This window comes from Balaenoptera physalus, assembly GCF_965194825.1.
Source record: "Balaenoptera physalus genome assembly, chromosome: 14".
In the NCBI taxonomy this organism is placed as follows: Eukaryota; Metazoa; Chordata; class Mammalia; order Artiodactyla; family Balaenopteridae; genus Balaenoptera; species Balaenoptera physalus.
Window position 1 is genome coordinate 12,013,520 of NC_138893.1, and position 21,886 is coordinate 12,035,405.

Here is a 21,886-nt window from a genome sequence, read left to right on the forward strand (position 1 = left end):
AAGCTTTCATACGTCATGGCAATTTTCAGATGACTAATTAGATTTTGAAATTTAAAGAAAAATAACCACTTTTGTTCATGCCTTTAACTACATGCTTAAAGCAATTTCAGAACGCCTTCAACTAAAGATCTAATTGTAGTTGTGCACAATTAGTCATCACCAGAGAACTTTTCCATTATTATTCTTTTCTCCAGGTAATTGATTTGAACTACTTGAGTTCATATGCTTGAATAGTGCCATGAATGGATAGAAGCTTGGGAAAATTTTTGGCCCAAGAGTCAAGGAGCAGGAAAGACTGGGAAATATACTGTTTGAGCAATTCAGTAAACAAAACAGTTGAGAAAGAATTCTGTGTTGGATATTATCTGTTGCAGCCAGCAGCATTCCCACTCCTTCCTATAATGTCTCCTGTTTTATAGCAGCTGGATGCCTGGGAATTGTATTCTCTAGGCTTCTTGATAGGAAGGTTTTAAATATGATTTTACCAATGAGATTGACTCACGCTAGATTTAGGAATTAGCAGGGAGTTAGAACCCATTCCACTTTGTCCATCAGAAGCTGTGGAAATACGGGTTCTGCATAGATCAGTGTCTTTGAGATACCTGATCAACTCTGTCTCCCGGATATGTGCAGAGGCTTTCTGCACATTTCTGACCAAAAGGTGACAGAAGCTATGCCCTGGCTGTAACCAAGCCTGCAATGGTGGACCTGAAAGATTGTGTAGATCCCCAACTTTTACTTCTCCTGTCCTTCCAACAGTTTTGTAAGCACCTAATTCCCTATATTAAATCCCTTTCTACTTGAAACACTTACAGTCGTTTATGTTCCTCCCTCATCCTGACAGAGATCTTATTTAAATTATTTTCAAGGGTCAAATGTTAGCACCTCTTTTTAAGATTATTTATCATACATTATTGGGACTTCCCTGGTGGTGCAGTGGCTAAGAATCTGCCTGCCAAAGCAGGGGACACGGGTTCGAGCCCTGGTCTGGGAAGATCCCACATGCTGTGGAGCAATTAAGGCCGTGTGCCAAAACTACTGAGCCTGTGCTCTAGAGCCTGCGTGCCACAACTACTGAGCCCACATGCCACAACTACTGAAGCCCACATGCCTAGAGTCCGTGCTCCACAACAAGAGAAGCCACCGCAATGAGAAGCCCATGCACCACAATGAAGAGTAGCCCCCGCTTGCCACAACTAGAGAAAGCCCACGCGCTGCAATGAAAACCCAGTGCAGCCAATAATAAATAAATAAATATATTAAAAAAATTTTTTTAAAAAGAATATTTGTCATACATTATTAAAAGACAATCTAAATTGTTTGGAAATAATTTCATGCTGTTTGCTCTTATAAACCAAATGTTTTACTTACAAAAATTAAGTCCTTTTCTATCATTTTACTTTAACTTGGTGGTTCATTACAGAATTAAATTCTCCAAGAATTCCTTCCTGACTGGTTGGATCCCTATTTGCTAAGGATGATTAAGTTTAAAGCAGTGATTCCCAAAAGGGAAAGGGAGATTTTGCCACTCCCTGCCCCGCCCCACCAGGAGATATCTGGAGACATTTTTGGTTGTCAAATTGTGGGAGGGTGTGCTATTGGCGTTTAATGGTACTGCTAAACATCCTACAATGCACAGGACGACCCCCAGCAAAGACTTATCAGACCCAGAATGTCAATCGTACTGAAGCTGAAAAATCCTAGTTTAAACAAAGGATAACTTCCTGCAGTTATACGCCTATTGATTCTAAGCTAGGACTCTTCCACTGATTTTTTTACTATACCCTCCAAATGATTCATTTCCTTCTTGCTTTGCATCTGATAAAACTCAGCACTTTGGCTCCCTCTCATTCCCACAAAGTCTGTTCCTTATCCATTTAGCCTTTCCTCTTGTGGAGACCTAGTTCCCACCAGGTATTCCATGGCCCATGACTGCATGTTTCCTTGAGACGTGCTAATTGGGGGTGGGCAGCTGTCATGGTAATCCACATGGACAAGACAGAAGGAGAACTTCTTCATTCATTTCTGTGTACAGGATCATGGAATTACAGGAGGGAATCTTAGAGAATGTCTAAACATACATTCCCCCTAGGTATGAGGAAACTGAAGCCCAGAGAGGGAAATGTACTCCCCCAGAGCTATCTATTTCAAGATTGCTAAAATTCTATCTGATAGTATTCACAGGACTTATAAAAGCTCTCATCTTATTCCAAGATAGAATGTTCCTCAATAGAAGACTTAACCAAAGATGGAAGAAATATTCTACTCAATGCCAAGTCCACTTGGGACCTCCCAAGATCATTTATGCTCCCAACACATCTTAACTCAGGATTAATCCAGCTTTGAGAGGGAGGTTTTCCATACTCTTTGGGTTAAATACACCTCTCACCTCAGGACAGAATGACAGAGAACGGGCGTTAGCTCTGAAAGCTCACCATGCCCAATTCAGACCTTGCTGTTCCTTCTCCAAGGAAATCTGTAAGAACTCGTTAGTTAACATTGCTCCTGCTTGAGTTTCAGTCTTGTTGACTACATATATATATATATTTTTAATGGAAACAACTTAAACACCTAAGAGTGGGAAAGAGATAAAAATAAGTTTTAATATATCAATATGATGATCAGATTCGCTGGCATGAAAAAAATTATTGCAGAAGAATATTTATTGGCATGGAAAAATATGCATAATATATTCAATGTAAAAGGAAAACAGACGTTCAAAGGACATGTAGTCTGATCCCAATTTTGATCTAAAACAGTACGTATACTATGGGAAAAAAATATAGGAAGAAGATGAACCAAAACCACCAACAAGTAGTTATCTCTGAGTATTGTGATTACAGGTGAGGTATCTCCTCCTCTGCACTTTTCAGAACGTTTCAAATTTCCTGAAAGGAAACTTTTGTAATTTTAAAGCAACCTTTTATTGGCCATGTTAGCACAGAAGAGGCCAAAAGAATAAGGACTGAAAAGGGATACAGACCTTTGCAATCCAGAGGTCACTGATTTCCTTCAAGGCTACAGTTTCTGTGGAGAGGGGAGAAGCCAGATTTGTAAGGGATCCAAAAGCCAGCACTTAAGAAGTGGGAGAGTGACCACAGACCACAGATACCTAAGAGAGAAGCTGAAATGGGGAAAAGAAGATGACTGCCAGAGATGGCGTTGGGGTCCAATAAGATGACAAATTTTATTTTATTTTATTTTATGTTATTTTATCTTCTAAGAGGCATCAAGATTCACTCAAACATTCTTCTTTTTTTTGTTTTTTAAGATAGAGAAGGATCCTGTATTAGTCAAGATTCTTCAGAGAAACAGAGCCAGTAGAATATATATGTATATATTCTATCTATCTATCAATCATCTATCTATTGAGAGAAACACCCAGGATAATGTTTGACCAAATATCTGGGCACTTCGTGACCCAATCAGGCTGATGCATATAACATTAACCATTGCAGACTCAATAGATAGAAAGAAACTGAATGTGAAAAGGAAGGACCTGACTGATGGAGCAAAGTCCTGAGAGGGAAGGGGAATCACAGGGTGAGACTGTCCAGAGGAGGTCTTCACAGAGATAAACAGAGCACAGAGAGGCAAGCTAGGGCACCTTCAAGGAAAATAAGGAGTTTTCAAGCTTCAGAATGAAAAATGTCCTTATTATTATTTTTTAAAATACATTTATTTATTTATTTTTGGCCGCGTTGGGTCTTCGTTGCTTTGTGTGGGCTTTCTCTAGTTCCAGCAAGCGGGGGCTACTCTTTGTTGCGGTGCGCGGGCTTCTCATTGTCGTGGCTTCTCTTGTTGTGGAGCACAGGCTCTAGGCACACGGGCTTCAGTAGTTGCAGCGTGCAGGCTCAGTAGTTGTGGCTTGCGGGCTCTAGAGCGCAGGCTCAGCAGTTGTGGTGCACGGGCTTAGTTGCTCTGCGGCATGTGGGATCTTCCCGGACCAGATCTTCCCGGACTAGGGCTCGAACCTGTGTCCCCTGCATTGGCAGGTGGATTCTTAACCACTGCACCACCAGGGCAGTCCCAAAAAGTGTCCTTATTTTTAGGGATGTGAACTCACTAAATTCATTTCTATTAAGTATGAAAGAAATGATTTTTTTAACGATTCATTTGCAAATCGGCTATCACAACCACAAATTAACTGTTACATTTCTTAACTGTATTCAGTCTCTGAAAATGCTAAAGAAGAAGAAATGAATTATCCGTTTCCTTGAGGCTGTCTTAGATTGTCATTTTCATTCAATTTTATTTTAATTCAATGTATTTATTTAATTAGATATCATTTAAAAGAGAAGCCTGAGTGTTCTGTTGAAATTCATCCCTCGAGCAGACCCAGAGTTCACAAATTATGACTCCATCTTCGTGACTATTGCTACCATGGGGAAAGTTAATACGTACAAAGAACCTGCAAAGATGAGAAAATCCTTTATTTGGGCGGAGCAACTCTGAAGCAATCCTATGCAAGAGAGAAAGTTCATCAGCAAGATGATCTTATAGAATCCTATCAAATTGTCCACATAGAATATAGCTGAGCATTTTGTGCCAAACCTGCAGAATCTCTTTAGCAATTCATCTTACCATCTACCAGCTTATAAATATCTAGAATCACTTTAAGACTCCTGCTGCAGCTAATGGGATATCCTGAGCATCTATTTTTCTGAAGAGAATACTTTTGTCACATTTGAACACTTGACCCAAGTTATAAACATAAGCATACCTCACTCCTGCATGTGCATGTTGACTGTTTACTGTGTCCACTTTGTCCTCTGCTCATCCCACTTCATCAGATACAGCCTTGCAAATGTGCTTGCAGTTGCCAGAGTAAAACACACTCAAGCTGGCTTAAGTGAAAAGGGAATATATTGGATCACACAACTGAAAATTCTTGCTGTAGGGCTAACTTCGGACGTGGTTAGATTCAGACCTCCGACGACGTAGTCAGGACTGTGTTATGTTTATACCTTGGCTCTGCTTACACTGAGTGCAGAATTCTGTTTTCAGAATTCTGAAACAGAACACTGAAAACAGAATTCTGTTTTCAGTGTCTAATGATGGTGGGACACCTAGTACTCAAGACATTTGATTCAATCCTGCCGATGCTGGAGATACACATTTGGAGATTTGACCTAGTTTACAGCTCTGAAGCTCCTTGCTTGTCTCCCTCTTTGGAACAGATATATAAAAAAAGATCACTTTATAAAGATCATCCTTGTATAGCACAGGGAGCTATAGTCAATGTCCTGTGACAAACCAGAATGGAAAAGAATATGAAAAAAATATATATTATTATATATATAATAATATATATGTATAACTGAGTCACTTTGCTCTACAGAAGAAATTAACATAACATTGTAAATCAACTGCACTTCAATAAAATAAAAAAAAATGAAGATCATCTTCTTGTTCTTCTGTAACTGTTGCTGGAAAATCATTTTCCTTCCCTCTCCTCATCTTTCTAATACTTTCTCAAATCACATCCATTATTTTTCCTTTTTCTCCTAAGGGTGTAAATTTGGCTGCAATTCTTCAAATAACCAGGCTAGGTTGGTGGTCCTTGTCTTGTGAAATAATATGTATATAGTACCATCTAGTGTCCAGAAAGCAGAAAATCCAAAGCAAGCAAGGCAAACAGGATGCTTCAATTTTTGAAACAGCTGAGTTTGGGAAATATACAGATTGGAGGCAAAATTATGACCAACTCCATCGATTTGACTCATGTTTACACCTCTAGAAATAACGACCTGTTCCAGAGAAAAAGACCTGGTTTATTGAAAAATTCAATACTTATTAAACCAGAAAATGTAGAGATTTTTCTAGTTTTAGAGCTGTCCCACAACCAAGTCACATGATCAAACTTACTTTTAAAAAAATGTATTCTTGTAGGGGGATCTGTTTTTCTTTTTTCTTTTCTTTTCTTTATTTTTGGCTGCATTGGATTTTCGTTGCTGCACGTGGGCTTTCTCTAGTTGCGGTGAGCGCGGGCTACTCTTCTTTGCGGTGCCCGGGCTTCTCATTGAAGTGGCTTCTCTTGTTGTGGAGCACGGGCTCCAGGTGTTCAGGCTTCTGTAGTTGTGGCACGTGGGCTCAGTAGTTGTGGCTCACGGGCTTAGTTGCTCCATGGCATGTGGGATCCTCCTGGACCAGGGCTCGAACCCATGTCCCCTGCATTGGCAGGTGGATTCTTAACCACTGCGCCACCAGGGAAGCCCTCTTTTTCAAATAACATGTTTTCCTACAGACTTACGTAATAACATTGGGTATGTATTTCCTGTGGAAAACATTCCTTAATAGACTAAGTTAAAACTTCCTGGAGAGACAGTGCTCCAGAAGGAGAAAACTACCTCCTACGTACATGTCCTCGTCAGCGGTCTGTTTCTGGCTATCTCTACAGATGTGCTCTGGGGCTTTCTCCTGCTACTAAACAAACAGTGCCAGGATGCACTGACACCAGGAGGGAAATGACATCGCAGACACAGGTCCACACGCCACTGGTAAGGGAGTGGCAAGAGGCTAGATGGACACTGAGGTTAGAAAATTAACCAGTATGTCTAAGATCAGATAATGGCAAAATATAATATTAGTTCCCTGTCCTCTGGTTTTAGGCATGCAGAACCATATCTGGTTTGTGCCTTTAGGCTGTATCTTCCTTCACACTGTAGCAAAGCACAGAAAGGAGGAAGAGTAATGAGTAGGGGCGTGCTCTAGGTCATGGTCATGCTCATTCCTTTGACTCCTTTGGCCCCCTTGGGATTTCCTGGGGAGGCGGAACTCAATAGGGCTCCTCCTTTGAATAAAATTGATGAGCATCCACTGCCAGTTAGGAGGGAAGTAAGTGCTGATAGCTCTAGGGAATGGAGTAATTCTGAGACAATATTAGCCTAAAAAGTTTAGCTTTATGTTCTTAAAAAAGTTTTTAGTATTTAGTTCTTTAAAAGTTGTTATTGGGCTTCCCTGGTGGTGCAGTGGTTGAGAATCTGCCTGCCAATGCAGGGGACACAGGTTCGAGCCCTGGTCCGGGGAAGATCCCACATGCCACGGAGCAACTAAGCCCGTGAGCCACAACTACTGAGCCTGAGCTCTAGAGCCCGTGAGCCACAACTACTGAGACCGCAAGCCACAACTACTGAGCCCGTGAGCCACAACTACTGAAGCCCGCTCGCCTACAGCCCATGCTCCACAACACGAGAAGCCACCACAATGAGAAGCCCGCACACCACAAAGAAGAGTAGCCCCCGCTCGCTGCAACTAGAGAAAGCCCGCGCGCAGCAACGAAGACCCAACATAGCCAAAAATAAATAAATTAAATAAATAAATTTTAAAAAATTGTTATGGATTAAGGGAAGATATTTGGGGAGTTGATGTGATCTTCCACTGCCTTGTACTCTTCTGGGTGTTTCTTACCTAGGTGACCATCCGTCCTCTTTCCATCACCTTCTGCATTTCTCACTCTTTCCCAGAGAGCCTTCGTCAGGTTTCTTCTCCTTGCATTCCTCATCTGACCCATCCAGCATCTTTAACTATCACCAAAATCCGAATGACCACAGAATCTCTGTGCAATTAATTCCAACCTCTGCCTCAAATTTCACCTCCACCCGACTGCTGAATGTCTCTAGAATTTTCCATCACTCAGAACTGCAAACTTTGCCTCCCCCCGCCACCAAACCCTCATTTTATCTAAGCATCAATTTTCCTCTGTGTTTTTTTTTTTTTAATAAATTTATTTATTTATTTATTTATTTATTTATGGCTGTGTTGGGTCTTCGTTTCTGTGTGAGGGCTTTCTGTAGTTGCGGCGAGCGGGGGCCACTCTTCATCGCGGTGCGCGGGCCTCTCACTGTCGCGGCCTCTCCCGTTGCAGAGCACAGGCTCCAGATGCGCAGGCTCAGTAGCTGTGGCTCACGGGCTTAGTTGCTCCGTGGCATGTGGGATCTTCCCAGACCAGGGTTCGAACCCGTGTCCCCTGCATTGGCAGGCAGATTCTTAACCACTGCGCCACCAGGGAAGCCCCTCTCTCAGTGTTTTATTTCTGATTGACCCACAGCTTCCCAATCGGCTAACTCTTTTGTCCTAACTGACCTCTAGCTCTTTTTTGCCAGTTGTCCCTGATTTGGAGATTGCCATCTTCATTTCTTGGGCTTCCTTTCCTCATTATTCTTGCTGTAAGATCTGAATAACATAGGTGCCTCTAGTCCCCTCTCTATTTTACACATCACCGTCATATTCAGTATTTGGAAGCATTTTCCAGTCTGTTATGGAACAAATTGCGTTGCCTCCACCCCCCGCCTAGCTTTGTCTGTTGGAGGCTGTACGATCAGGCCCCCAAGATGGCTGTACTCTTGCCCTCTGTCCATCTCCTGCGCCACCAGCCCCTGCCTCACCCACACCTGCTCAGCGGACTGACCTTCCCTCTTCATCATAGAGCCTCATCGGTGAACGCCTACACACCTGCCCGCAGCCCCAGCTAGTGATCGTTCTGATCATTAGATAATGATAGTTTATCAAAGGGAAGTCATCTGCCCCGTGAAGGTTGCTAGCCCGAGGGGCGGTGAGGGACGTGCCCTCTGCTGGTTTCCCTGGTAACCGACGAGCCAAGCTGACGTCAATTCCCCCTGTAACTGGCAATCTCCCCCTCTCCCCCCCGGGGGGGCAAGACTGCTGCAGTGTCCTGCCCGCCAGCTGCTGCACACGGTGTGGCATCGCTCCAGGACCTTCCTTCAGATGTGTAAGATGCCCCACATCCATTAAGCCATGGATGTCTCTGTCTCTGACTTCCGGGCTCTTTCTTCAGTCTTGAGGCTGGGCAAGTACAGGCTTGCAGGCCAACGGGTGCAGAAGCCTAATACCCAGTATCTCAGAATGTGACTGTGTTTGGAGATAGTCTTTCCAGAGGTAACCCAGTTAACATGAGTCATTGGAGTGGGCTCTAACCCAGTATGACTGTGTCCTTACTAGAAGAGGAAATTGGGAAAACAGACATGTACACAGGGAAGGCTACAGGAAGACACAGGAAGAAGATCTACAAGCCAAGGGGCGAGGCCTCGGAACAGACCGACCCTGCCAACACCTGGGTCTCAGGATTCTGCCTCTAGACGGCCTTCAGCTGCAGCATCAACTCTTCCCTGGGTCTCCAGCCTGCCAGCCCACCCTGCAGAATTAGAACTTGCCAGCCCCTACGGTCGTGTGAAACAGTTCCTTAAAATCAACCCCCCTCTCTCTGAATACATGTATGAACATCCTATTTGTCTTGGTCCTCTGGAGAACACTGACCAGTATACACCACAAATTAAAACCTGTAATTGTTTTGTTTAATGCCAGTTTCAGTGCCAGATCTTTAGACTAGTAATCAAAGTTCTTCACAATAATATCCCCAAAGTCCCATTCCAACGACAGTTTATATTACTTTCTTTCAATTATCCTTTGATCAACATGTTAACAATAACATTTATTGAAAAACCAACTATTTAACATTTAAGAAACATTTTTTTCCTGTGGTCTAAACGCACAGACTGGGCTCAGACTGGATTCAAATCCAGCAATTTACTTGATTTCTCTAAGTTTCAGTTTCTTCATCTGTAAAATGGGAATAAATAATAAAATAATTCATCCGATTATTCTATAACTAGTTATTGAACAACTACGGGTGACACAAATGCATTCATGATGTTGCTTTTTCTTTAAAAATTTCTATTTTTTTAAATTATTTATTTTTATTTATTTATTCATTTTATAGTAATCTTTTATTTATTTATTTTTATATTTATTTTTGGCTGTGTTGGGTCTTCGTTTCTGTGTGAGGGCTTTCTCTAGTTGCGGCAAGCGGGGGCCACTCCTCGTCGCAGTGCGCGGGCCTCTCATTATCGCGGCCTCTCTTGTTGCGGAGCACAGGCTCCAGATGCGCAGGTTCAGTAGTTGGGGCTCACGGGCCTAGCTGCTCCGTGGCATGTGGGATCTTCCCAGACCAGGGCTCGAACCCGTGTCCCCTGCATTAGCAGGCAGATTCTCAACCACTGCGCCACCAGGGAAGCACTAAAATTATTTATTTTTAAAAAAAATTTTTATTTTATTTATTTTTGGCTGCGTTGGGTCTTTGTTGCTGCGTGCAGGCTTTTCTCTAGTTGTGACGAGCGGGGGCTACTCTTTGTTGCAGCGCACAGGCTTCTCATTGCGGTGGCTTCTCTTGTTGTACAACATGGCTCTAGGCACATGGGCTTCAGTAGTTGTGGCGTGCAGCCTCGGTAGTTGTGGCTTGCAGGCTCTGTAGTTGTGGCACACGGGCTCAGTTGCTCTGTGGCATGTGGAATCTTCCCAGACCAGGGCTTGAACCCATGTCCCCTGCACTGGCAGGTGGATTCTTAACCACTGCGCCACCAGGGAAGCCCCTAGTCAGCGGAGGCCTCCACCTCCCAGGTGCTGGTGCTGTTTACTAAGAAGAGGACTAGAGAAGAGCAAATTCAGGGAAGGAGGTGAATCACGAATTTTATTTGGACCGTGTTCAGGATGAAATGCCTCTTAGACATCCAAGAGGAGATGATAAGTAAGCAGCAGGATATGTACAAATGGAGCTCTAAGATTAGAACGGGGCTAGAGACAGAAAATTGAGAGTGATTTGCCTTGAAATGCATTTAGAGCCATGAGATAAACAACATGAATTTAGATGTGTGGTGTTACATGAGCCAAGCGGAGAAAATGCTTCAGGAGTTAGTAAGCAGCTTTGCAAAATATTAAAGAGGTTCCATTATGGGATGGCTGCATAAGGAGCTCCGAGGACCCACTCCGCAAGGAAACGAGCACAACTGCTGAAAGCGATCTTAAATTTTCTTTTTTTTTTAAAGTCTCTGGAAATTGTCTTAAGGGCATACAGCAAATAACAAAATATTTATTCAAAAAGAATATACTAAATCTTGCTAAGAACAGCTGAACCTGGCATTTGAGCTATGACCTGCTCCCTCCCGCCTACTCTTCCACCCTGACTGAGCTCAGCGTGACAGAAGCTCCATTCCAATCAGGTCTGGCCAAAAACACAGGACTCCCCCCACCTCCCCGCTGCCCCCAATCAGCTCCCAATCAAGGGAAAAGCTATTTCACTGGCAGGCACAGGACAGCAGCGTTTCTCTTCCCCTCCAACTCTATATTTAAGAGGCTAAATTCCTGGGAATGTGCCTGAGAGGTCAAGGGCTCCTTTCTCCATCCAGCCACCCCACACAGGGTGGAGGCTCTCCACCAGTGAGAACGCTGGCTTCTTACACGCCCTCACACCAGGGCACTTGGAGGGCAGAGGTTCTATCTACTCTGCGAGAAGCAAGCCAAGGAGACTGCAAGTTACCACTCCACCCAGGGCCCAGAGTATGGCCCAGATATACTGCCCAAGGCAAGACGCATTACACAAGAACAGAACTACAAAGCTTTCGTCAAAGGAACTGACTTCATCTGAAACAGAGTGTGGGGAAGTTCAAGCCTAAGGGAACTCTCAAAAAACCCCACACCTCTTAATTAAGAGCAACAAGCTAAACCACAGTCCAGCGAGTTCACCAGAGAGAATCAGGCAAAGAGCCAGCTAAAAGGAGCCCACCTGGGGTCAGAAAAAGCCTTAAAGACCAGCCCCCAAACTGCCCCTGCTTGAAATTAATTGGAATAGGCTGTGGAGGAATTTGTGTCCCAGGGAATAATAAAAAAATAGAGTAATCAGCCAGCAATTATGAAAGCCTAACAGCTTGCTGTAATACCAAGTGAAGCAGACAGCGTAACAGAGAGATCACAAGAAGAGACAGTCCAAGAGAGCTGTGCTAAAATCGTGTCGTCCCAAGGTAGCTGTGTGCACGTCAAGGCTGAATCTTCTGAGGAGTGACACCAAGGACTTCATACTGTGGGGGAACAGATTTCACTGGAATAGTCTAGCCCAATCACTAAACAAACAAGCAAACAACTACAAAAACAAGACCTGGAGAGAAGGTGAGGGGAATCATTATCCACAGTGGCTACAATGTATTACCTAAAATGTCCACTTTTCAACAAAAAGTGAGACATACAAAGAAACAGGAAAGTGTGACCCATACACTGGGAAAAACAGAGGCAACAGAGATGGCATGTGAAAGGGTACGGATCTCAGATTTAATAACTTGAAAGCTGCCATTGTACCTTAGGTCAATGAACTGGAGAAAAACATGCTTGAAGAAGGAAGGTATGATGACAATGTTTTGTCAAAAAGAAAATATCAATAAAGAGATAAAAATTTTAAAAAAGAATGAAATGGAAATTATGGAGTTGAAAATACAATAACTAAAATGAAAAATGTCACTGGGGGGCTTGACAGTAGATTGGAACTGAAGAAAGATAAGGGAACTTGAAGAGAAATCAATATAGCATATGTAATCTGAAAAAAAAAAAAGAGAGAAAAGAATGAATAAAAATGAACAGAGCCTCAGAGAAATGTGGGGCACTACTGAATACACCAATATACGTGTAATGAGAGTCCCAGGAGAGAGGAAAAGAAGCAGAAAAAATACTTGAAGAAACAATGGCTGAAAAACCTACCTTTGCTGGAAAAAATCTACACATCCAAGAAATTAAACTCCAAGTACGATCTACGCAAAGAGATCCACACCAACACAGACCATGGTAAAAGTGCTGAAAGGCAAAGAGGAAATCTGGTAAGTTCCAAGAGAAACACGACCCGAGTCACAAGCTAGTGACTCTGCAGGGAGCACTTCTCACCCAGCAGAGGTCCTGACTTCCTCAGCTGCCTCCTCTGAACCCCCCAGGTTAGATCTGCTCTACCAGTGCTACCAGAACAGCAACTACTTCACCTTTTATAACCCTCATTTCACTTGTAGTCAGGCTTGGCCACATAATTTGTAGGGCCCAGTGCAAAATAAAAATGAGAGATCCTGGTCCAAAATTTCTTAAGGATTTCAAGACAGTGTTAGCAAAGCATTAAAATCAAGCTCAGGGACGTCCTGAGTGTGAAGCCCAAGCCAAACCCATGAAGCTGGCCCCGCTCAGCTTCTCAATGTCTTTCTTACTAGATCTTAAAAACCATGCAGCAAAGTACCCAGGTGGTGTCTCTCTTGCTCATCACTGAATTCCTTTAGTCTTTCCCAGTGGCTATCACAGTAGGCATTTAATCAGTTTGCAGCATATTCAACTTACTTAATTCAACTTACTTATTTCTTGCTAAACAACAAGAACAACTAGGTTTTGCTCCACTGTATGGTACTTATTACATTGTTTCATTCATAAAAGCCTCATCTTTCACTGTGTTTTAGCATGTTGACCTTTTCAGAAGTAAAGAGTACATACAGCTTAAGCCCAATTATTTTATATTTATATTGCAGTTCTTAAATAATTTCATCATATTTATAAACCCATTGAACAGAACACTGCTTTTTTCTGAATTGATCTGTTGGATATGCAGATTTTAGTACCTTCTATTTCATTTCACAATTACTTAGGAAGCATCCCACCGTATTAACCACTGTTAGCTTTGTTTTTAAGTAAGTACTCAGCCATTCTAGAATTTTGAACTTTTTGATGTGTGAAACACTACCTTAGCTTTGGATTCCACTAGAAGCCTCCATCTTCTATACTATATGTATGGTTACAACAGGTGTGAACAGGTAAATGGTGGTGAGTCTTTGGAACTTTATCCAACTTCTCTGTGCCCGTTTCACATCTAATGAAATAGGGATACTACTACCTACCTCACAAACTTCACTAAAGAGAATTATAGGAAGTGTCTTATATGGGCACCTAGGAGAGTCCTTAACACTTAGCAGATATACAACAGACATTAAATTTTTCTCCCTCTTATATGATAGGGTGTTGCCTGGATCTGCACGAAATGCTACCATCTACTTTTCTAATTCACCCAAGTTTTTATTGCTTACCAAGAATCACCAGATGTTAGGTGGGTTTTGAAATTCTTCTGATTTAAACATGCTAATAATCAACATGTCTCATTAATCACAGTGCTCTAGCATCAACTGAGATTTACTTCATACAGTAATTCACTCTGCCAAAATGTGCGTTCTGAAAAGATGGAGTTGCAAAATTCTCACAATGAAATGCAACGTTTCAGCGCACATGTAAACCAAACAACATTTTAAATAAAGTATTTCATTTAATCCCATGATTCATATCATGATCCTTCAGTTTAATGAATTTAGCAGGTTAATACCTGACTTATTAATAATCTTTATTAACATATTTTCCTTGTTGAATACAAAATGAACCATTTACAAACTATAGTCACAATCATCAGGAGATCAAAGCCACTGAGCAAGTAGACAAGCTATAAAAAAAACTTTATTAAAAAAAATAGACAACATATGTAAACATCTTTTTCAGTCACAAAGCTTCATAATACAGCATATCAGGCCCAGGCCTCAAATCTCTGCAGTGGGAGCACCTTAACTGTTGACTAATAGTAATCAGCTTAATTTATCTTTCAGTGAGCTATTAAGTCTATGTGAAAATAAATAACCAGATTCCGCTAAGTATACCTATACACATAGAAAATCGCAAATGTACAACAGATCTCAGCAAAAAATAACTATCTGCAGTAACATGTGAGATTGAGTCCTTATATGACAATTATCTTTTCAACATAACTTCATTTCTAAATTCATCATAATGTAGAGTTGACTAAAATAAAGCTAATCAGGAACAGAGTAGAGGGACCAGACAGACGGACACCCATCACTCCCCTACCCTCACACAAAGTGCCATACACACACACACACACACACACACACGATGTTTTGGTAGAAGCAAAACTGAAAACACAGTTTCTATATTTCGTGTTTCATGTATTACTGTAGGCATGTATTTCGTTTACTTTTAGCTGGAAGTTACATGCCCTCAAATGACTGAGTATGAAGTAGCCAACCACAGTTTCAAATGTGATACAATTTTGAGGAAACCAAATCTCTGTTAGGTAATTCAACAACCACCCACAAGTGAAGCCAAATCATAGAATGGACCATAACACCACAAAATGTAATTAAGGACCTGAGATTGTGCTTCAAGAATTTCCTTAAGGCAAAATGTGCTTATATTAAAATAATCCTTTCATGCTCCGTTCATCATTTGCAGTGGCATACTTGTTAGATGACTAAGAGGTTCTAAAATGGCCAAATAATATAATTTTCCTCTTTTTTTTTCTACTATAGGTGGATATTTTATCACACCTGATTAAATCACTGACCTTCCAGTTATTCAGTAAACCTTAACCAAGGTAAAATTTTAAATGAAATAACAAGTAATGTTTGCAATTAAAGTTTTTCACTGTAGGGAAAATTTTAAATACTTATTGTGTGTCATCTGAATAACCATATTCTAGCGAGAGAAGCATAATAGATTTAAAAAAAGAACCCAGGCAAGTTTACCAAGCTCCTGGATAGCCATTTCAGTAGCTTAATAACTCAGTAGTTTATTTGTATCATAACTCTATGATTTATAAAAGTGACTCATAAAATAATTTAAAATCACTTAAAAACCTGATCTGCTATCCAAAGATTCGTTTTATAAACCCACATCTGAAAATAACTTATATTTCTCCATTCTATCACATCAGCTTGTCCCACCCAACAGATATCTAACATGTATCTACAATTAAGTGAATAACTACTATTTTAAAACACTTAAATTCTAACCGTACTGCTGTTTCTTGACTTTGCAGTGTTTCTGACTGTATTTGAGATTATTAGGATGATTATGCATTTAAATAGAGAAAAATAACATTAAATGACATGAATTTTCTTCGGCACATAACGCACGCATTGATTAATTTTTAAAGACTCTATGACAAAAGGAAAAGCTTTGCACTTCTGGATACCAAATCAATGGCTACTGATGAAGGAAGAAGGAAGATCCTATCTACAGGGAGAACACACAGGTTAGTGCCGCTCAACTGTATACGGTACGGTCTGAGTCAAATGTCAATGACTGGGCTTTTTGAAAAATCTACTTTGGAGTTCTGATGGATACAATTTTTTGAAGTTACATTCATTAAAACTTTTACAAGTTACATTCAGTAAAATTTTCTCAAAGAGAGAAATAGTGCATATTTTAGGTGAGATTTGGACATACTTATGCATTATAAGCCTACTGCTGAGTTTAGGTAGTTCATAGAGGACTCTCCATCTATTCTAGTCATCAAATTTTTTTTACATAGACGTCTTTACTTGCTAACGTCACATTACTCTTGGCTTCTTGTTGCACAAATAACAAAAAAAAAAAAAGGAAAGAAATGGAAAAAGGTAAAGGAAAATAGAAAACAAAAGGAAGGAAACAGGAAGGAAGGAAACAAAAATGGCGCACTCATTACAATTTCTGTGTGTACTAATAGACAAGGATACAAATGGGAACAAACAAAGCATTTAAAATTGTGCTTAAACATAGATTTACACTGTTGCACATTTGTTTTACACGTGTGTAGTATTTCAAGTTGCTAGGTAAGAATCCAGTGGAATAACAATACAGTCAGCCAACAGCAATCACATATATTTTTGGAGAAGTTAGACATCCATTACTATTTTATTAGTAACATGGCCACAGCTTTGAAAACACAGCAGCATAAAACAATTCAAAGGTAGACACATTGTTTTCATTTGTTCACCTTAAAAGAAAAAAAAAAAAAAAGAAATGCTTGAACAGTATAAGGCACTTAAGACAGAAATTCTTTCTCCAGTTCGTACAGAGATGGTCGGCTTGTTCTCCTCATCCTGCACAGAGGCACCGTGCAGTCCCCGCTCTGGCCTTCCACGTCGGCATCCAGTAAGGAAGGCACATGGGGCTTAGTTCTCTCCTGGGCACCGAGGGGACAGTCAGGGGCTGGTCCTGGACCGCCCACCACAGGGCAGGCCTGTGCGGGCTGAGACTCTGTTCTCTGCGGGAAGGCCTTCGGGGCACCTACCTGGCTTCTGAGGTGGGGAGGGCGAGGCAGAGGCACCACATGGACAGCTCTCTGTTTTTCGGGCGGGACCTCACTTGGCAGGTCACTATGAGGTCCAGACGGCGAGGGGGGCGTCCCCCAAACCCACTCAGGGGGCAGCTCAGAGGCTCTGGGGGCTGCGATGAGAGCTGCACCTGCTGGTTGAGGAGGCAAAGACAGTGCGTGATTAGAAAGACAGTGACGTCGAAATCAATGGATAGCAAGGAAAATCACCAGGATGACTTCACTTAGGTGACCACCTTAAAGTGAGCTTTCACAAAAGAACCTGAACACAAACCTTACCTTTAAAATTGTTAGGATAAGAATGTTTGTTTTTATGGAAAAGTACTACAAGGTTGGAAAGACTGCTTGAACCTATGGAAACGACAGCTGTAAAGAGCTAAGGCATCATCATACGCTTAGGACAATGATCATTAGAACTGTTTTATTAACAGGACAGGTTTCACAATGGTTTAGACTGGACTAAAGTTAAGACTTAAAAATGATGGTGAATGTGACTGAATTCACCCTCAGATGATGATTTGAAAAAATTAATGAAAGTAAGAAAGCAGATACGTTTTTACATGTTACACCCTCCCTTTTTTGTTCTGAAGAACTGACTTACCACCACTGTAGCAAATAATCATTGGCTTCAAACTAAGAAAAAAAGAATGGCTTTTTATGGGATTCTTGTGCTAGGATTTCACCATGTGCAATTATAAATTACTAATACTTTATTGCATCATAAAAGAGCAATAAACCAATTTATCTAAAGACAATGAACAATAATATGAAAAAAAATCTTGTCTACGCATAGCACTTAAAGAGATAAATGAAAAGATAAAGCAAATGAAAGCAGTTTCAGTTTTAGTATACTTTATAACCGATCCTAGCATAACATTTTACAATCTAAAAAGCATTTTTCATATACTTTATCTCACTTAACCCTCATGATCTATATCTGAGGTAGTTGTAATTATCTTTATATACAAAAGGAATAATAGTCATTCCCCACACAGCACCTACTGTCCATTTGACTTCTTTTTTAAAAAAACTTATTTATTTATTTATTTATGGCTGTGTTGGGTCTTCATTTCCATATGAGGGCTTTCCCCAGCTGCAGCAAGCGGGGGCCACTCTTCATCACGGTGCGCAGGCCTCACTATCGCGGCCTCTCTTGCTGCGGAGCACAGGCTCCAGACGCGCAGGCTCAGTAGTTGTGGCTCATGGGCCCAGTCGCTCCGCGGCATGTGGGATCTTCCCAGACCAGGGCTCGAGCCCGTGTCCCCTGCATTGGCAGGCAGATTCTCAACCACTGTGCCACCAGGGAAGCCCTCCATTTGACTTCTATACCCCCTAAACTCAATCTCAACATAAACCTGGGCAGCAAAGCCAGGTGACACTGTGTCAAATGACCAGTTTTACTGCCAACTCTCCCACTAATTATTTGGTTCAGATTTTGGCAAATGACTCTCCTTCCTACCACGAGGGGCTTGGGGCAGTTACTCTCCATGTGCTCTTTCTGTTTTAACATGCTATTATGCATTTAAGTTACTGAAATTTAATTATACTCTTCCAAGAATCCAAATGATAAAGTCAAACAAAAGAGTAGGGTAAAATTCAAAGATTTATGTGCACAGTGAAAACAAATTTGTAAATGTAATCACTTGGAAAAGATAAAATCAGAGAGTCATACAATTTTACAGTCTATCCTCTACAGTGGTGTTTGGTACTTTCACCCACGAACGCAGCCTACCTGGGGGCTGAGAAGCACTTCCATCAGACACGGTCCGTCGGTGATGTGCTGCTCTTTCTTTCGAAGAAGCAGCATAAGATGCGCCCGCACGTGCTGGAACTGTGAAGGAAGGAGACAGGTTTCCCCACACACCACGATGGGTCTCCAGTCCTGGCACAGGGGTTGGCTCCTGACCCCTCCTTCCAAAGGCAGGGCAAGGATCTGGAATGGGCACCTTGGGGTCACAAGGGACGTGTGTGCTGCTCTCAAAGGAATCTTCGCCGTCAGTCTGCAGCAGGCACTTGGTGGAGAGAGAAGGCATGGACAGGAGGTTCGCGGCGCTGGACGGAGGGAGCGGGGACGGGCTGCTGGCCCCCTCGCCCGCGGCTGGCAGCCTAGTGGCGGAGTTGGCACTGCTTCGGGACTTAGGCACCCGCTGGAAGATGCCCTCGCGTTTCTTCCTTTCTTCCTTGGGCAACGGGTCTTCAGCAGCCTGTGCTTTCGCAAGCTCTCTGATGTCCAGGCCCAGAGCCACCGACGCCAGCAGCGCGGTGCAGCCGTACAGAGCACACTCCATCTTCTTCCTCTGGGGGGATCTGCTCAGACTGTTCGGAGGGGTCCCCTGAGGAATGCTGGTGGCAGGGCTCACCGGGGTTCTCTCCTCCCAACTTTCGGGTTCCACCAGATTCTCTCTCTGGCCATCTTTCCAAAGAGGTAGATCAATGTAGGCTTGACTCGGTGATTTTATCTGCTTTGGCTTTCTGTGTTCCAATCCGTCTGGGGCAAGTTGTGGCTCTTCACATGCACCTACACAGAAGTATAAATACACACAGGCTAGGACCATTTTACCGTAAAAACCATGCAAGCTGTACTGTAAAACAAGGCTGAAATCTAATAAATACATATTCTAAATCAAAACACATGGAGCCCTTTGCAGTTCAGCAAATGGTTCGTCCAGGAGGACCCTAAGGAAGGGGCGTCCAGGGTGCAATGACTCAGCTCCCTGCACAGGAACAGGTGAGCAAGTCCTCTGCCGTTTCCTGTCCTTCAGGAAGTGGCTCTTCACTGGCATAGAAAACAGAAACTTCTATAGAAACAAAGTCATCAAGATACAGAAATGCACATGCACAGACAGCGGCAGGAGGACACGTCAGACAAAAGGTGCCCTTGCGCCTGACCTAGATAACTGGGCCACGCCCCGCTGCTACAGGAACCCATCATTTTTTAAAAAAGAGGGTAAATGCTGTTGACAAGTAAAAGCCATAGGTTTCGAAGCACACTGAGCACTTCCTTTCCCACACTTTCCTCCTGAGCTGTCATGGACCTACACGGATCCATCACAATCTTTCCCAGTCTTCCTATGACTGACGGCATGCATTCGCAGCCCCCAAACCAAGGTGAATATAATCGATATCTACATAAGATCAAACTGTCCTTTTAGGATTCACTTAGGCATTCAGGAGATACTGGAGACTTGCTATGCACCAGGCCCTGGGAGTAGAGTGGTGAACAAACCAGATAAAATCTTTGCCTTCGAGGAGCTGACATTCTAATTTGGGGTGACAAAGAACACACACATTACGGGGGTCCATGCAGACCAGTAAGAATTTCAGGGAAGAGCGATGCATAAATAAAACTGGGTACTGAGACAGAGGGATGGGGTGAGATACCACTGCGGCTAAGGCGGTCAGGGGAGGTTTTCAGGAAACGCTTGGGCTGAGACAGAAACACTTAGAAGGGTGAGGCCCCACAGGTGGAAGGTGGGAGGGGGACCTTCAGGCAGGACAGACTGTGTAAACCTTTTGCTCAGTGATCCTTCCAATGAACTGCAGGGTTAACTTAATGGAGACCCAGCTGAGTCAGCCAAATACATCCTTTTATTTCCTCCAACTGTCCTATGGAGGAGTTATTCATAGGATCAAAATATTCTAAGAAAGAATTAAAAAATTCAGTGGAAAAAAAAGCAAGAGGACTTCTCTGATTAATCCCTCTATCTGGATAAACAGTCACAAATAATGAAACTTGTGCTATAGAATTAACAGTTTTATTACTATTAATCGTTCTTCATTAGTTCTCAAACGCCATCTGATGATGAATCGTAGTGTATAATGAGAGACCCTCTTGCCTTTACAGGCGAAAAAGAGTCAGAATACAGTAATGAATCTGACATCAGAAAGCATCTACCCAGGGATCACACGGCACCTGCCTTGTGTTTACCTGAAAGTATTTATGGAGATACTTATGCTGAAACCACACCCTTGTGATGAACACAGAAGAAGAAAAACTAAACATGGGCAGTAGGTGATAAGGTGCTTGTAAAACTGAGCATAGCACCGATCATAAATTCAAGAAGTTTATACCGTGTTTTGCTAAAACATCTCTAATTTGACCACAGTACCAAAGGGCTGTCTTAAATTGACAAGAATAAAGACCAATTTGCTTTTCTTCAGTTACCCATCATTGAAAATTTCCAGCAACTTCCAAATCTCTTCAACCTTTTAATATCTGATTATTGAATAGGAATACCGAACATTGAAAGCAATGATGATTCATTTAAAACTAGAGATTCCAAGGTAATACTCTCCAGCAGTAGTTTTCCACAACTAACCCGCTTGACAATACTTCATCAGGTCACGGGGTGGGAATATCATCTCAGCAGAACTTCAGGGCGCCTACATTTTCATATTTACTATTTCCTATACTACAGTAATTTGGTTCTATATAATAAATTATACTAATTTTTCTGGTGAAGAATAAGAGTTACAAATTCCTAATAAACAATGTGGAGCCTAATTACTTTCCGCCACGAAGACTGACAGGACAGAAGATAACTTTTGAGCTTAGTGTAGCCACTGCTACTACTCAGTACATGCGACGCTGCTAACCTTTCCCACGTCACTTCTAGAACTCTCAGAGGCTCAGTCTAACTCAAACAAATTCTATTTCCTGAAGCACATTTACCTGACTGGTCCACAAACAATGAAGCCAACGGCATGGTTTTCTGATTTTTTATTAAGATGGTTGACCAAGGACTGTTGCCATCTGAGAGAGGTCTTATTCTACAAGAGAAAAATGTTTATTTTGATATAATAGAACCATATGACACACAAATTAGGTTTTGGTGGATACACGCTAACAATATTTTTAGGTAGTAAAGAGAACATATTTGGCCTCTATGTTTTAAAGAGCTAACAAAGTACAGATAAAACCTT

The 21,886-nt window shown here is 42.0% G+C and overlaps 1 protein-coding gene across 10 annotated transcripts in view; it reads right to left on the reverse strand.

The window, feature by feature from the left end:
• Positions 1–21,886, reverse strand: part of MAP3K21 (mitogen-activated protein kinase kinase kinase 21) — a 136,614-nt gene that overhangs the window by 72,190 nt on the left and 42,538 nt on the right. For 4 of the 10 annotated variants that reach the window (XR_014252945.1, XR_014252946.1, XR_014252947.1 and 1 more), the window contains exons 8-11: positions 21,636–21,733; positions 18,696–19,481; positions 16,922–17,097; positions 12,541–12,633 (exon numbers count right to left, since the gene is read on the reverse strand). Coding sequence is in view for 6 of the 10 variants with exons in the window: in XM_082422960.1 (XP_082279086.1) it covers positions 12,361–12,633; positions 16,922–17,097; positions 18,696–19,481; positions 21,636–21,733 (1,333 nt within the window). In the remaining 4 variants the exon portion in view is untranslated. Of the gene's footprint in view, positions 1–10,393; positions 10,445–10,468; positions 12,634–14,292; positions 17,098–18,695; positions 19,482–21,635; positions 21,734–21,886 lie in introns of those variants that run through there. The other 6 variants (XM_082422960.1, XM_082422957.1, XM_082422962.1 and 3 more) reach the window with 5 other exon arrangements.